We start from the raw sequence: 17,968 nt of genomic DNA, 5'->3' as shown, positions 1-17,968 counted from the left end.
AGTTACAAGGTACCACTTGACACTGTCACAAATGGATGAAAATGCAGTCAAGCACTCATTGATCTACATGCTTTATCCTGCCCATTAGTGACTTGGAAATAATCACTGAGTTTTCAGACTTTTGCACTGAATTTCAAAATAGTTTTATCTTCTGTTTCCCATATCACAATACTTCCACACTGCCATGACAAATCATTGGTCAGCAATGTATAACAAATACAGATCTCATCTTCAGTTTTTCAGGTCCCATGGAGGTCTGTACAGAGAGATATTTTCAAGTGGGAAGCAAGGACATTAATTCAGGCCTAACATTAAAGCATGTATCAAGCTAATCCTCCAGACATTTATTACCTGCTTGGTATGTGTTAGCTCACCAGTCAACAGGATTAAATTGAGAAGGGACATTTTGGACATCAAATTTCCTCTTATAATGCTGCAATAATACCAATTTTTCTTCCATTAATTTCTGAGATTGGGTGACAGGCTGATACCTATTTTCCCCCCTCTGCTTATTTTCCCTGTTCTCAGTGGCCTCCATTCTAATCTGTTATCTCTGCTGCCACAGCTGTTCAAGGCTGTTAGGAGGGAGAGGAATGACTGTGGCTGCTGCTCTTCATCCTCATCCCTCTCATCAACTGTCAGAGTTGCAAGCAAGGCAGACAGGGCACTTTACAGCAGCTTCAACAGTAAACTCAAACAAATCAAAAATTCATTTAATTTCTCACCCTCATGGACAAGGACAAAAAAACCTTCAGTATATCCAAAACAACCACTGGCAATCTGTCCTAAATATTAACTAAAATTCCAGAATACAAAGTATGTACAGTAATGTTTCATCATTTATTATGAACTTATTTGATGTTGTATATGTACATTTGGTTTTTTTAAATTGATGAGGGGATTTACTTGTACCATGTATTGCCACTTCATGATGTGGTGAACTGCAGAACAAGTGAAGCTACATCCCTGGGTCCACACTTGCTCATGTTCTTGAGAACAACAAAGGCAAAGTGTATCACTGTAATTGTGAATTTGGTAAAACAGTGACAAACCACCAGTGTTAATGATCAGTTACAGACAGAACAGGTACTAGCAGGAGGCAATCATTCTATTCTGCTTCAGCATAACAAAGAGTAAAGTGGAAAGAAAAATGTTCTCTTTCCATTCTCCATTGTGAAAATGCTTGGTAACATTGATTTAAGCCATTTCAACTCAGTTTTGCATGTATTCCTCTAAGTATATATGATAAGCATACCACATAACTGTTTTTTGGTTTTTTTTGTTAGGATACAGTACAGCTTCAATAACCCTTGCCATTATAAGACAGGGTTAAAATAGAGCCAAAATGTCAGGCCAATGACATTTTAAATGGTCTTCAGCTACCTCCACAAGGACATGATTAAGAAGCTTACTTCCTTGTGTTTATGACCCTAAGAGTTAAAAACCTGACATACAGCACTAATTCAGATATATTTATCCCCTTGACCAGTCTCTTGTCAGGACATGCCATGCACAGTGCTGATGACATTGTGCATGAAATCTGGATGGATATCAGTGACAGGTGCTGCCCCTCAGTGGTCCACATTGGGACCAGTGTTATTTAGCATCTTCATTGACAACAGAGATGAAGGAATTGAGTGCACCCTCAGCAACTTTGCTGATGACTCAGTGCTGAGGTTGCCACACCAGAAGGGTAGGATGTCATCCAGAAGGACCTGGACAAACTCAAGAAGTGGACTAATGCAGAACGTGCTGCATCTGGGTTGAGGCAACCACAGGTAGCAACACAGGCTGGGGATGAAGAGATCAAAACCAGCCCTGTGGAGAAGGACTTGGGGATTCTGATGGATGAGAGGCAGGGCATGAGCTGGCAACATGTGCTCAAGCCCAGAGAGCCAAATGTGTCCTGGGCTGCATCACAGTGAGAGCTCAGGAACAGAGATCCTGAAGTGGAGTAAATAGTCTTTAGAACATATAGCTACTTCCTTCCAGATTCCTTGACACATTATGCAGGAATCCCAAACCAGAGAAAAAAAAATTATCATGTTAATCCCATTGTTTATATGTTTAGATCAAAATTGTTGCCTGTAAGAAATGAAACAAGATCTTTTGGTTTACATCTCAACAACTCCTAAATAGCTGTAGTGCCAATTACCTCTTAACAAACGACCAGAGCACAGGAAAGGATCAAACACTGAACAAGGAATCATCAAGGACACATCAATCTCAAACAGCATCCTGCCCCCAAATCCCTCATGCGTAAAATGAACAACTTGATTAGAATAATGGTATTAAAAAAACCTAAAGCCACTTGAGAAAGCAGTTCGAATTTCAAAGACCTAAGGTAAAAATAAAGGCTATTCAGTATTGTGATCAAAGTCAGAGACTGATAAATTTGGAACAAAGAACACAGAAGAAACAGTACAGAATTATAAAAAAGAAAACTGAAGTTCCTAAAACTTTAGAATAAATATGTTAAATTTTTGAGACAAGATTTAAAAAACAAGGAAGAGTCAGGCCTAACAACAAACTGAAGGAAATAATCTAATGCACTACATCTAATACACTTCTTTGTATGAGATACAATTGACTTTCGTGAAGAAATTTAATTTAGAGCACAGCTTGAAATTAAAATAAGACATTTAAAAGCATAAAGGAAGGCAGCATGCTGGGCTTTCAACAATGATGAAAGAACTTCTCTTTATAATTTGGTGTCCTTGTTCTCTAATACTGACCCTACAAAATTAGTTTACAGATAACTATTTCAAAAAGAGAATATACTATTTAAATTTAGGGAAATATTTCTTCCTGATACAACAAATAAAAGGTTTTCTGTATCAAAGTGCTTTCCAATGGCCACAGTGTTTAGATTGCCTGGGTGTACATAAATTTCCTGGTAAAAGCCAGGGTGACAATGCAAAAGTAGTTTTGCTGCAGCTGACAAATCAAAGCTGTGGGAACAGCATGGTTAAATCCCAGATTCTGTAGCTGCAGTCTAAAGCAGCTATACAAGCCCCAAGGTCTTTGTTGATCTGCCCCTAAAAGATAACAGGCCTGGTTTTATTAGATAGCAATTAACTTATGTATATTTCATGTCCTGTTCAATTAATTTTTATGCAGATGATTCACAGTTATTTTAATCTTGAAGTTTTAGTGGACTTGCTGTTACAGTAGCATTTTAAATGGCCATACAAAGGTGAGAAGGATCACTGACTCCACTAAGTTGAGAAATGTAAATACTGGGAAAAATAATACAGCCACACATCAGCTTGCTATCCACCAACTGGTGCTGAGCATGATGCCAAGAGAAAATGATTTCACAATTTCCAGATCTAAACCAGTATCTTGGTGGCACTTCCTACCCTGATGTCATACTACGTAGAAGCTTGAGCCAGGTAGGGCTCTGCAAGGCATTTCAACATGTGATACAGGGCATTTCCTAGAAAGTACAGCTTGCACAGCTCATTTCTGTTTTCACACTTTTACTCACAAAAAACCCTTGCTTTTGAATTTTAGTAGTTGTAACTTCTCTTGAACACAGTATCTACTCATGTGGTCATTGCTTATCTTTTCTGCTATGTCATATTTTTCTTTTGATTAACATGTTAAATAAGAAGAGAGTTTCACCTACTCATGAGAAATTCCTCAGATGCCCCTGTGAGACTCCTATTAGTCCCCTCAAATTATTTACCTACTGTGTACAAATCAATACCTTTACACTGAATTGAAAACATATGTTTGATAACAGTAATATTTTGAGCTGAGCCCCAGAAAAGGTGAATCCATTCAGTGTGTCCAAGCCTCATCAGCTACTGCTGCCATCATTATCCTACAGATGACTGCAGACCTCAGAAAATTACTGAAAGAAGCAGAGAAAGGGAAAGGTGGGAGTGCCTAGATTTAGTGTTTCCTTTCAGAAGTTTAGCTCAGCCCAGGCATGCAGTTTAAGCACAATGTGTTTTAGGACACACAAGACACTCCACTCAGCTGACAGGAACAGACTAGCCTCAGTTCCAGGGTAGGATGAAGTATTGGCATAGCATGCCAACACCATCATGAAGATACACCATCATTTCAGCTGCACCAAAAAAACCCAAAATGTTTAAAGAATACTAAAGTGATCAGAATACATGAATTCAAACAATATTGTTCCATCCTTACTGAAGCCGTGATGCAGTAAATCTGTTCAGGTTCAAAGGAGGTGAAAAGCTCTACTAAAAATCTGTCTGTTATTTATCTCTGAGAAGAAAAACACTGCTATTTATAACCATACTGAAAGGTGTTCCAGGAAAAGGTATCTGTTTGAAAGGAATAAATTAGCTTGTTTTGTGCACTCTTCTATGTATGTATTCACTGCTTCCATCCCCACACTAATGAATGGCAATACTTCTTCCATCAACTGATAAAGGACGACCTGGTTTTGCTATTATGGGTCTTCAATAATAATGTCCAGCAATAAAATATTGATATCCCTTTCTTTTTATGGAGGAAATTGCTAGCAATTTCTTGTGTCAGTCCCTTGCTTATTTCAACATGAAACAGGCCTCACCTTTAGGCAGGAGAGCTAGATACATAGTTGTAACTATTTTCTGCACTAATAATAACCTAATCTAGGTTTTCCGTCAATAGTTAAGTAAATTTCATTTTTAGCATTCTCACTGTAAAGTTAAATATGTCTGATTTTAAAAATATAAGTAATTAGATATTGGAACTGAAAATAACACTATCATCACAGAATGAACATTATCAATATAGCTGGGAAGATGTTTTTGGGGAGGTTTAAGCTTAAAATTTAGTATTAATTTTCTGTTATATAATTTTCTGTGATATATTTAAGGTTTTACGTAAATAGTCTTTCATCCAAAGAATTACAAAATATTTGCATGTAATATTGAAGTTTGCATACAGAGGTCATATCAATAGTCAGAACTGAAAACCTGATGTAAGCCTACTGAAAATTTAATTTGTGATACAAAAATATGAATAATCTGTTTTTAAATAAGTAGCTATTTTTATTTTTTTAACCTATTGCACATTTGAGTTATCTGGTTTAAAAACTTTTGGGCTGGAATGAAAAGAATATGTTCTATTTTCTTTGCTCATCTGTATAAATGAAAGTGGGGAAATTCAAATCAGATATACTGAAGAAATTCCTCACTGTGAGGGTGGTGAGGCACTGGCACAGGTTGGCCAGAGAAGCTGTGGATGTCCCCTCCCTGGAGTGCTCAAGACAAGGGGCTTGAGCCCCCTGGATGGGGCTTTGAGAACCCTGGTCTAGTGGAAGGTGACCCTGCCCATGGCAGGTGGTTGGAATGAGAATCTTTGAGGTCCCTTCCAGTCCAGGGCATTCTGAAATTCTAAAAACTAGTACAAGCAAAGAAGCTCTAGCACAACTTTATAGTGCAGTCATTCCTACTGGCGTTGAAATCAGTAATTCAATAAATATTTCAAATGGCTGATACCAGTATGAGGAATAATCTCCATCAAAGGATACCTGAACAGCTTTTCCTCATGAGACACACTGAGTATGAGCTCCCAAAATCCATCCTAAGCAGTAACACAGTTAAGAAGTGCCAGAAGCATGTTTTCTAAGTACCCTCTACCTATTATCTTGGGAGCATATCACAAATTAGAGTAATCGCTGGTATTTCCCTGATATATCAGCTACTTTGTTGCACTGGGTTTTGTTTTGTTTTCGTTTTGTTTTGTTTGTTTGGGATTTTTTTTGTTTGTTTTAGGGTTAGGGGGGAGGTATTTCAAGATCCACCCTCACAGCCACCCAACAACATGCATTTTGAGATCACTGTGTCAATACAGCACACTAGGAAGTCAATTTTTTGAAACAGAAGGCTTGATTACTTGGAAGCACAGGAATTTCAGCACAAAGCCAGTAGGCTATTTTAGCACCTCAAATAAAAACTTGCCATAAAAGGACTAAGTGTTCCTTGAAGTGGATCTCAGTTTCATCCTACTGAACCATCAGTAAAAGGGGTGATGAGAAATGTAAGTCAGAACACTCAAATTCACCACGGTAAAATATTTATAGAAAGAATAATATGAAATACATTGATTATATTAAATACATTAATGAATTAAATAAACAGCCTCTGTCCACATTTTCTCCTGATCAGCACTGCTATACATACCACTATTTGACATTTGAAAAAGATTGTTCTTCTCAAACTTCTTGAAAACACTTCCTTTTATTTCCACGAACTGCAATTTTTAGAAAGCATTAGTTAGTTTTTACTCAAAAAAAAAACTGACATAAACAAATAATATTATCAAAAAAGATGTTATTTTAAAATACTAATATTTAAGACATATGATACACAAAGACATAGGATTCCAAGACAAATTAGGGTAGCTGTATGATAAAGCTACATACTTACATTATTGGACATCATGATGGTAAGCAGTGATTTATTGTGGGAGTTGAAGGCCACATTAAGGGTTGTTGCTTGAACCATTATGAGAATAGCATGCAGGACTGCATGGCAGGGTTAAGGAAGAATATTTGAAATAGGTTTTCTGCACAACAGTACTGAAGAGCAGTGAACCACAGATCTCCTATTTTGCTTTCAAAGTTTAACAGGAAAGTTTCCATATTCCTGTAAACCAGACTTACAGCAAGACAATACTTACATGTATGCAATACATGCACAGTGCTTTGTAGCATGTAATAGTGATGCTAATTTTTCTTGCTCTAAAAGAACCAAATGACATTAGTTGAGAGAAACATCAATACAATCTGAAGAAAAAGATCTCAGGTAAAGATTCAGAATTAGCCTAAAGATTTCAGAGAAAATAGGGAAAAAATATAAGAATTTTAAATTAATTACCAAAACTACTGGACTACGGTATCTCTTTAGATTCATAAATTCATTTTAAGATTATTTCACATTAAGAATATTTGCATCCTGAATATGCATGAGTTTATCCTTTCACTTCAAGAAAATATATGCAAGCTAGAAGCATTTAACATTCCACTAAATAACAAAACCCCTCTGTCTTGAAGGCCCTGTGAGCCAAAATACTCGAACCCAAATCAAAACCAAAATTTTCCATGAACTATCCAGTTATGGTTTTTCATTTTACTATAGGTACACCATCATGATGGGATCCTTTCTTTTAAAGCGGGTGGTACTGGCAATCTTACTTTTCAAGTAAAGGAAGACTGATTTAGGAACACTATCAATTTTTCAAATGTATTAAAATAAAATAATTTAGAGCAATTACTCTGTTATTTAACTTAGAAAATTTTGTATTTTACCAAAGAAAAAGGATACAGACATACAGTACTGCCATGAAAAAGTGAGGAATCACACCTATGTGAGCTCTTTTTCTTTCCTTAGGTTCTGTAGCTGTCCAATAAAGAGCATCCAAAATATCTTGTCCAAATGAAGAAATCAGACGATCAGCCACCTAAACAAAAACAACTTTACTGCCTACCTTCTCTTCAGCATTTGAGTAAGCCCATGTCAAGAACACTTCAAACTAAAAGTACAGTTCAATCTAAAGAAGGTTTCACATATATATTACTTTTGATCTCTTTATTCCATTTTCTCTCTGGATTTCACAGCAATACCTTTCCTTTTGTATATTAAGCAGTTTACTTTCCCTTTCAAATTTACTATCCCCTTTGCAACAGGATTTGGAATAACTAATAATATATTGTTATCTTAGATGCTTTCTTGAAAGATACTCAAGTCAAACCTCAGCCTTTTATAAAGCAGTATGTATGTTGTATCAAACCATTTAAAATGTTTTTCCTCATCCCTCTGGGTTCAAAAGAAAAAAAACCCCAACAATAAAATAGTGAATTCCAGATGACAGAGAACATTAGTTTACAGGTACAAAAAAGCCTGAAATTAGACTTGGCTTTACTGCTTTCTATGCACTTAAGTATATATTTAATGCAAATGTCTACATAAAGCAGAATTCAAAATTAAAAGTACTATAATATAAAAACAAGCAATTAAGAGGGACTTGAAAGTCTGCCAAAAAGGGAAAATATGTTGAAAAAACAACAAACACCTGGAGTAGAATCCAAAGAATATACACACAAATAGGAAAAAAACCCTCTAGCAGTAATTCTAAAGATAGAAAACTTATGGACTGCATTTTGAACTTGTAATTTAATACCACAGCAAGAAAGGTCATAGGAAGTTCCACCAGTTCCCAACATTTCATCAGCAACAAACATATAAAACTTGAAATCATTACACAGAAGAACATTTTTTCTGTCTATACACAGCAGTTCAATAATTTCAAAACCAAGCTGCACAGGGCAACAAAACCAGAACTTCAAAAATTAAACTTGGCACATCTGGCTAAAAAAAGAGTTATCTCTCACTGCTTCCTAATTCAACCAAATGCAAACAGGTAAAGATGACAAACTGATTATCTCTACTTATGAAAGACAAGGAATATTTTCTCTTAGTGTCTTTCTGTAACATTTTGTTACAGAAATTGTAAACAACAATTTTGGACATGTAAAATCAACATGTAGTAGTACAGAACCAGGTGCAAAATGTCACTGCAAATATTGATCCTACTAGATAGAAGATAAGCTCTTGGGACAACACAAACCTAGACTTCAGATAATTTCCTGACTTTTTAATCTAAATTATAGTCAAGGTAAAGATACTGAACTGAGGAAAGTCATACTTATTTCTGACACTATTACTGAATGAAGTTTCCAAAAATATGAACATTGAATTAAAACAAAATTTTACAGGATGCCTCAAACAAATGTACAAAGTGCTGCGCTCTAAGAATCACCTATGAAATAAAATTAACAAAACCATGAGCTGATGAATTATCATAAATCTGAAGCTCCCAACCCCATCAGTTTGAGAGATATTTACAGTGGCATTGTTTTCGGCTTTTAGATTTTGTAAATTGAGATTGTCTGCATTATTTGGTTCCTGCTCATTGTGATGACCCATTGAGTAATTACACCTGGTGTAGTAACACCAGCTACAGAAACTTAAGAGTTTGCTAAGTTTTTGTTCACAATATTGTGAGGGTTTTAATAGATAAAATGGTGCCTTTGCTTTCCTTTCTATTTAAGCAGTCCTTGGTTCTTTGCTGAAAGGATAGAAAATATTAAAACCCACCACACAATATTGTTGCTTGCTTTTCCAAATATGACTTACCTAAACCCTACATGCCGGCTCCAGGCTCCAGCAGAATTCCATGGTGAGTGCTGTCACCAGCATAACGCACACTGGGGCTTCACAAGGAGCAGGAGCCGGTGGGTCTGAATCTAAAAAAGAAAAGTGTCATTTAAGCCAAATGTGCTGAATGCTCCCCTTAGCCTGTCCGTTGGGAGCATTCAGCACATAATTTGAAGATTTTGCATTCCTCATATCTGTCCAGGACAATACTCCCCGGACTTGCCAACAGCCGAAAACATTAGGACATTGTAAACATCTCTGTTGCTCAATGATTTACTAGACTAAAAAGATCTTCCTTATTTTGAAAACTTGGGAAAAAATGCAAAGTATATTGCTTAAAAAAGAGCATATTAAGAATTCCTTAAAAATAACTGCTTGCATCAATAGCAAAGACTTTTAATAAAAATCACCAAAGTAGTCTAAGCAAGCCAATATTCAAACTGTTGCAAGCCGACTATCCAAGTCTTTCAGTGAGATACCATGAACATTTTCTGCCAATATTGCTGCAACCTGTCATGGTAAAAAAGCCCATTAAAAACAAACACTCTGCTTGGCATGCGGGGTTTCATGAGACACCATGGAAATTAAACACTGTTTCCAAATTCGAAGTCTAATGTAATTTTTCTAATAACCCTGAGTGGTAACAAACTTCCCCCTTTCCTAAAATAAACAAACTCATGCAGCACTTTTCTTAGTTAAAACACACCATTTTGGTTCAGCGAAACATAGCAAAGTAATTCAATCCCTCATTCCAAACAGAATGGCACATGGCTTTCAATTCACAGCAAAAACTGCAGTATTGCTTCAAATTATGTGGTAAGCCCATAAAGCTGAGAAAGTACAGCACTAAGTGATTTGAAGTAGTCTTGAAAAAAAGAGAAAATACTATTTTAAGCACATAGATTTATTTAGTAAGTGATAATCTCTCATCAAGTATGGAACTATATATGGATGAGTATTTACCCACACAACTAAAATCTAGATAGTAACTCAGTGCCAATTTAATATTTGTACATGTTTTTCAGCAAATGTAAAATCAAAAGCAACAAAAACCCTATGAATAAACAACTGAGGTAGCTTGTGTTATAGTTATTTCACTTACTACAAGAAAGTGTATTCCTTATGCAATATTTTCATATTTTATTAGGAAAGAACAAATGCCTTCAGATAAAATATTCAGATTTTACAGAATGCCACCCTGTTCCAGCAGTCTTCAAAACAAAGGTACAAATAAGGAGCAATATATCATTCAGGAATCCCAGAATCCCAGCAAAATAACTTTTGTGTACAAAGCTCTGATTGAGTCTGTTTAACAGGCTGTATTCCTACTATGTCCTATATTTGCAGGATTGATATAAGATTGTGCCCATGAAAACATTATTTACTTTGTGAACCATTGATCATAGAAGCACACTTAAAAATCTTATACTTTACATTAATAGAAAAACAGAAACTGTTTTTCTTGACAGAATCTCTTTTTATCTTACCTCCCAATACAGAATTTCCTTTTCTACATTCATTCATTCATTCACCTTAAAGGCTTGTGTCTGCTAGCCAGGACTGAGGTAAAGCTGTTGTGTCCTTGCATACAATGAAAGCTATATTTCCATAATGATGAATTAAAACCCAAATTGTATGTTTTCTATTATCCTCCTTCTCTGCTCTCTCTTGGGATCTTATCATTATTTCAAATCAACAGTTTCTACTTTTCTTGGTGAGTTCAAAATCTCATTCATTACCTGGTATTTCATAAGACACTTCTTCATTTCCATTTCTCAAGTTTCTTGCTATGAAATTGATTAATAAGCTCCATACATTAGGCATTATGAAACAGTATCTAAAACCTGTCTGTTTCACTGCATCTGCGCTTATTATCTTAGGTTTGTGCAGATTTGTGAGAATACCAGATGTGCCACATTCTAAGCAAATACTGCAACACAAAATATTTTAGATAGTCTGACACAAGCATGCTTCATATTCTGATGTCAACATTCTTACCTCAAGCATGTTATAGATGATGTAGAGCTTTATGACAGACTGTCCCCTTATCAGATGATACATCATAGAGTAGTCAACATAGTGCATCATGAAGTAGCAGATGACCAGTATGACTCCTTTGAGCATGTCACATACCTGAGCAGGCTGTAGCAAACGTCTGTCACTGAAATACAAAGGGCAAAAAGTTCCACTAAATGTCATATACCCACAAAATACAGATGTTACCAAGTCAACATAATTTTACAGAAGCTGTTCAACATGGATATATTTTAATGTAGTTCATTATGCCTCCTCCCCTGTCCCTCATTCCAACATCATGACTATGACACACATTTATAGATCACACTCATGAACAGGATCGCAGTCTCTTACTAGCCACACCCCTGTAATTAAAAGACTATATTTGTTGAGAGCTCCCACTTTTTAATAACCTTCTGCATGCATGCCCTGGGATTCTAATTTACCTTCTCACTTCCCCACAATTCTATGATTTTGACTTCCTTAGATACAGAAATTGTATTCACTATGATCAAAAAGATATGAAGCAGTCATCTTCAATTTCAGTATAATGAACCAGATGCTGAGGAACAGGTTGTAAATTCTGTATCTTCATTCAACTCCAAGCTCTGCAGCAGTAAATGCAAACAATTTGACATCAGAGCTGGAGGTTGATTGTAAACCAAATACAGAAGTTTTCCATGAGTAACCCAGAAGACTAAAGGAATCATTACACAATTTCTTCCTAGTAAAACTACAGGAAGAAAACACCTTTATCTCAATTGCCATAACAATATACATAAGCATAGTGAAATTCCAAGGCCATATTCACTTGTCTATTTATTTAGCTTAGTATTAATAAAATGCAAAGCAGTTAAAAAGCCTTTGAATTACATCAAAAGGTTGAGAATATAAAAAAGCAGGAAATTATTTCTATTAAATATTGTAGTTTTTTAAATACACTGAAATGCTTTTACAGAAGTTAATGTTTCAAAGAAGTTACAAGTAATTAGCAGAATTCAAGTTATGAATTTTCAGTTTCTGTATTCTTAAATCAGTAGGTCATCCAGTGACTAGACAATGTTCCCATGAACTGATAACACATTTCGAAAAAAAAAATTGGGAGTTATTTTGTAAAAATGTATGCCATTTGTAAAAAACATCCAAACAGTTACTTATGACCTCTGGAGTAGTTCTACAGACACTGCAGAGAAGTCTAAAATCCATGCTACCTCACTCATTCTATTTAAATCACACCTAGAGTGTTATAATTTGGGTTTCTTTGTTGTCTTCCACTCAAAAGAAAATCGCCTTGAAAACAACACTGATGCATTATATCACTCCTGGAACCACACAGTGACATTCCACAATGGGCAAATAGGTTGGGCTCTTGCTGGGAGTATGAGCAAGAAAGTTTCCAGAACTCTCAGATTTACAGTATAGCACTTTGAACAGAGAGCAACTGCTCCTTTTATTATATAGTTTTTACTGCATAAACTGTATTGAAAACAATTACATTCTAAATAAAAGAATTCAACCTAGTCCAGCACACCAGAACTGCTTACATGGGCTTTCTCTCCCTAAGAGACATTTTCTTGCTTTCAGAAGTCCTCCAGTAACAACCAATTTTCACACCATATCTTATTTCAGCCTAAGTCCTTGACAAAATGCCTCAGTGAATTTTCTTCTTTTCTTCAGCCTCCAAACTGAGTTTTAACTGCAAACACCAATTGAAAAAACTAAAGAAAACTGAATGTGTACCTTTTGCCCACTGCTGAAAAAGCCTATGACTGTCTTTGCATGACACACAAAAAATTGCACCCTCCCTAACCTGTAAAATTACACTTTGAAAATTTACTGCCTTATTTAATTACATCTTATTTAAATTATTATAGCTTTAAAATATAACAGTATATATTGTAATATTTACAAGACTTAAACAAGCCCATGATTACGATTACTGTTCACATGCTGAGTAACAGCATATTCATTTTTCTCCAATCTACTTCTATTTTGGAAGTGTATTCAGTCATTTCTGTACAAGTTTCCTAGCCAACACTCAAACTCTGAAATACAGATTGGGATACAGTCATAAAGGTACTATTATGCCACATATGTAATGCCAGGCCTTAGCACATGAAAAAGAGGATCAAATTTATTACTCAGCATCTTCATTCTTCCAGCCAACAACTACCTTATCATTAGAGAAGTGGCAAGTATCTGGTAGAGAAAACCTGATGAACAAAAGAGACACCCACTTGAAAATCTCATTCAGAGTCTTTTAAAAGTTTGTTAAGTTTTAACAATAGGATGCTCTCTTACTGAAATGCATTAGTGAGTAGAATCTGTTTATAAAGCTTCTGAAGCAGTCCAGAAAGATTGTCAAAGGAAAATCCTTTGATGACCACAAATCAATACAGACTGAAAATACTGCGTCAAAGGTTTTCTGGCTTACAAATAATATCAAAAATGCTCAACCACCAGTCACAAGCTGCAGATGTTCTGTACTGATAACTCTATCCCTCTTCTGCTTGTGTTGATGTTCATCTGACTACACTCAAGTAAAACCAACTCAGGAGAAGCCGATGTAAATGCACACAGCAACCATGACAAGGGACTACAAATTCTGAGAAGAGACTACATAAAACCAGCAGCACAACTGCTCTTCTAAAGGTGGTTTCAACTCTCAAAACTGTCTCAGGAGACAGTTTCTCTGTATGAAGTTGCATACAAACTTGCACATCCTATAAAAGATTTTGAGAATGTGCTGTGTACAGAACAAACACAAAACTTTATTATCACTGAAATTCCATTCAAAAGCTACCCTAAAGAGTCAGATCAACAACTCTTGATTGCTGTGCTTTACAGGAATCGAAGTTTTGTAGAATAGATCCCATTCAAACAATATTTTTAGAGAATTTCAGAATCATTTAAGCTGGAAAAGACCTTTCAGATAATTGAGTCCACCTGTTAGCTTATCACTGCCAAGTCCATCATTAAATCACAGTCTATCCATCTTTTAAGTACCTCCAGGGATAGTGATTCCACCACTCCTGTGAGTAGCAACCTGTTCCATTGCTTTACAATCATTTTGGCAAAGAAATTTTTCCTAATATCTGATCTAAACCTCCCCTGGCATAACCTGAAGGCCCCTTGTCCTCTCGTCTTATCTTCAGTTTGTCATTAGTCTGTCTGTATGACTAGGAAAAAACCCCGCAATAAACAATATTTTTTCAGACATTTTAATTAAAAATACAATGTATCAATGTTCTGTTCAAAGTTCTACATAATTTCTTGTGCTTCTCATTCACATGGGAAGCAGAACCAACACTACTGCTACGACAACTTCAGAACAAGTGTCCTGGTTTGAGCTGGGACAGAGTGCCTTTTATTTTTAGTAGCTGTTTTTTTTTGCTTTAGTGTAAGAATGCTGATAACACACTGAATGTTTTGGTTGTTGCTAAGAAGTGTTTGCCCTGAGTCAAGGTTTTTTCAGTGTCACTTGCACAGAAGGCTGGCACAGAGTATTCCAAACTGGTCAAAGTATTCCACACCACAGAGCATCACACCCAGTATATCAACTGGGAGAGTTACCCAGAATGGGGTCTATCACTGTTCAGGGACTGGCTGGGTACCAGGCAGTGGCTGGTGCACAACTCTGTCACTTGTTTCTCTTAGGGTTCTGTTGGATTCTCTCCTTCTCCTTTTCATTACTATTATTATCATATTCAGTAGTATTATTATTAGCATATTTTCTTTCAGTTATTAAATTGTTCTTATCTCAACCCATGAGCTTTACCATAACTTTCCAATTCCCTTTCCCATGGGTAGAAGACAAAGGAGTGAGTGCCTACATGGTACTTGGTTGACAGCTGGGACTAAACCACAACATGTTAGTCACAAGAATATCCTCACAGTTTCAATTTCCTCAGCCTGATGACAGAAAAGCTGCCAGCATCTCAACCCTCTACTCAGTACAAGGGATTACTGCAAAGATTAACTACAGAAAACTGCTTTCTAAAAAATAAGAAGAGCAAGAAGATCCTGGCATTTAAAATATATTCCAGTGTTCTTTCACTGTACACTAGAAAAGACCCTTTCATATTGACTAAACAAGTAATCTACAGTGTACCACTAACGTGTTTCCAATTGAAAGAGATTAAACATGTCTCCTCCATAAATCCATAGAAGCATTTTTATTGTAGCAGAATCCTCTTCTGCTCTGATTAATAACATTTAAAAAAGGATTTTGAGGTGTGATTCTGCACACAATATAGAAAAGGGACAATTATTTCCGACAAAGACAAGGAAATCAAGTAAATGGATTAAGTCTCATGATTTGTCACCTTTTGGCGAATACACAGAACTGACTGCAAAGCCTGCAGCAATGAAATGATGTAGTCAGTGTTCAGTGAGAGCTGGCCATTGCAGTTTTAGTGCACAATCAGGCACACAGTTCAATCTGTATTTGTCACACATCATTCCTATCCTTTGCATTAAGCTGTTTAATACACAGAAACATGCACAGGCTGATGCGATTTCATGCCTGTCACAGCATCCCAGCATTCTGCATTCATTTTTCTCAGTATGTGTTTTCACTTATTGTCTCCAGTAACTACTCAATGCCAACACTGAAAAGTACTTTCAGGACATCTTAAGGACTAACTAATCAGAACTCATGATTAATATCACATCCAAACTCATGCTGCTGTAGTCATGCACATCATGAGTACCATGAGAATCTCAAAGAAACAAAATTAAAAAGCTCACAGTGGCCAAGCCAAAAAGCAAACAAGAAAAACAGAGAATAGTGCTGGTAATTTCAATACCTCACTTGGAAGTATAGAGACCCAAGGTTTAAGAACTAGACATTATTGAGCTGATGTGCTAACTCAGAGTGTGATATTGTACAACTTTAGAAACCATTGAATGGAGATATGAGAAGCTGAAAGAGCTTAGCTCGCTTCCAAATACTTCACATTTTTACAGCTGTGCATGAAGTATGACAGAATACAGACAGGAAGCTTTCACATGAAAATTCCATGTGGGTCTTTTTTCTCATGAGTGACAAAATAAGAACAATAATTAAAGAACAGTACAACGATACAACTCCAATCATTCTGGCAGCAAGGTAACAAAGCAGTGAGCAGTAGAATTTTTCTGTAGAAAGCAGTTAGTTTTTTCCTTCAAAGCTATCCCAGGCATACAGTGATGCTGCACAACTGAGTGAAATATTAACACTTGCCTGGCTTTAATGAACTCTGCTCTTGAAAGACGGTATCATGAGAGCCTTTGTCCAAGATGTAGTTCCTCTAATATCCTACCAGATTCCAGAAATAATGTTACATGGTTTCAAGATTTAGCTGAATATAATTTACCTTACAATTTTCACACCTCAAACTAGTAAATAAAAGGATTCAGAGCATCTGGACTGTCCTTCAAATGCACCTTATTACGACAAGTCATTTATATCTTTTCACCTAATTATTTTCTGGCATTATTTGAGCAACCTGGTTTAGTGGAAGGTGTTCCTGGCCATGGCAGAGGGACTGGAACTGATGATCTTTAAGGTCGCTTCCAACCCAAACCATTCAATGATTCTGTGATGATTCCATTACTACTTCAAATATTTTTTGCTCTAAGTCATGAGTTCTAAGATGCTCTTTACAGAATTTTACAAGTGATTTCATTATGCTAAGTCTGTAGTTACCATATTAGCTGTATAGCCTAGACTATCAAGGAATCAAATTTTAAAACTTCTTCCAACAGCCAAGTATCTTAATACTAAAGAGTCAGACTTATCCATTCTATTATCCACTATGTAAAATCTGATATTGCTTTACTGTAACTAACACTGAATACACCAATATGTTTAAACATGAGATGATCCTTCAATCTGTATGAATTCAGTGAAAATCCAAGCATTCCTTTACAGATAAACTCTCTCGTACTGTAATATTAACCAGCAAATTATGACAATACAGAAAAAAACCACACGCAGACTTTATCATTCTACAGCAAGTACTTAACAAGATGTTTAAACTCCTCAGCCTTTGGATATATTTATCTTTACATCTACTAATTGACAGAAAATCTCCACTGAAACAAAGCCTTACTTCTCAAAATACTATAAACAAAGAAATCCATACTTAAGGGGATATACAAGCTTATTATTAATTTAATATAGTGATACTCAGCAAGCCACAGTACTGTACCTCCCTATTCCACCTCAGCATGCTTCTGTTTCAGCCCAGTCAGTCAAAAAAGCAGAAGCATGTCACACTCAATGCTTATCCTGCAGTATTTAAAGCAGTTCAAAGTCAAACTATGGCAAAATTTCCACAATGCACTGACTGACATCAACCAGGAACTGAGCAAATCAGTGTTACAGAAAAAACCTACTTTTTACAACACAATAAAAATCAAGGGTTAATACTCATGCTTCAAACTTTCCAATTTATGGTTTGTCAATCATGAGACAAATTTAGAAAGTGTAAATCCAAGTCTTTTCTCTGTTTAGAAAACCATTGGATCGGTGTATGTCCCCTCACTTCAGAAAGCTAAAACCAAGCAAATTGCCTTATAAATAGAAGAATTACACTGATATTCTATAAAATTAAATAAAAATACTATAAAATTAGAATGTTACCAAATATACTGGCTACTCACAAACCTGGGTAAGTTTTAGGAAAACCAATTTTTTTTCAAGATGACTTGTGACACCTGTAAAAAATCCCCTGTTACAAAATCAAGTCAAACTTATATCACAATCTACATAAAACACCTACCCA

At 35.9% G+C, this 17,968-nt stretch overlaps 1 protein-coding gene across 3 annotated transcripts in view; it reads right to left on the bottom strand.

Annotated features, from left to right (window-relative positions):
• TAPT1 (transmembrane anterior posterior transformation 1) overlaps positions 1 to 17,968 on the bottom strand; it is a 49,118-nt gene that overhangs the window by 15,471 nt on the left and 15,679 nt on the right. For 2 of the 3 annotated variants that reach the window (XM_039698808.1, XM_039698806.1), the window contains 4 exons: positions 11,181 to 11,343; positions 7,290 to 7,425; positions 6,393 to 6,490; positions 6,147 to 6,216 (listed from right to left, as the gene is read on the bottom strand). In XM_039698808.1, coding sequence (XP_039554742.1) covers positions 6,147 to 6,216; positions 6,393 to 6,490; positions 7,290 to 7,425; positions 11,181 to 11,343 — 467 coding nt within the window. Of the gene's footprint in view, positions 1 to 6,146; positions 6,217 to 6,392; positions 6,491 to 7,289; positions 7,426 to 11,180; positions 11,344 to 16,422; positions 16,498 to 17,968 lie in introns of all 3 variants that reach the window. The other variant, XM_039698807.1, reaches the window with a different exon arrangement.

This window comes from Passer montanus, unplaced genomic scaffold (assembly GCF_014805655.1).
Source record: "Passer montanus isolate IOZ18808 unplaced genomic scaffold, ASM1480565v1 scaffold13, whole genome shotgun sequence".
NCBI classification, from domain to species: domain Eukaryota; kingdom Metazoa; phylum Chordata; class Aves; order Passeriformes; family Passeridae; genus Passer; species Passer montanus.
The sequence above is the reverse complement of the archived record's forward strand: the minus strand, read 5'-3'. Positions and strand labels throughout refer to the sequence as shown.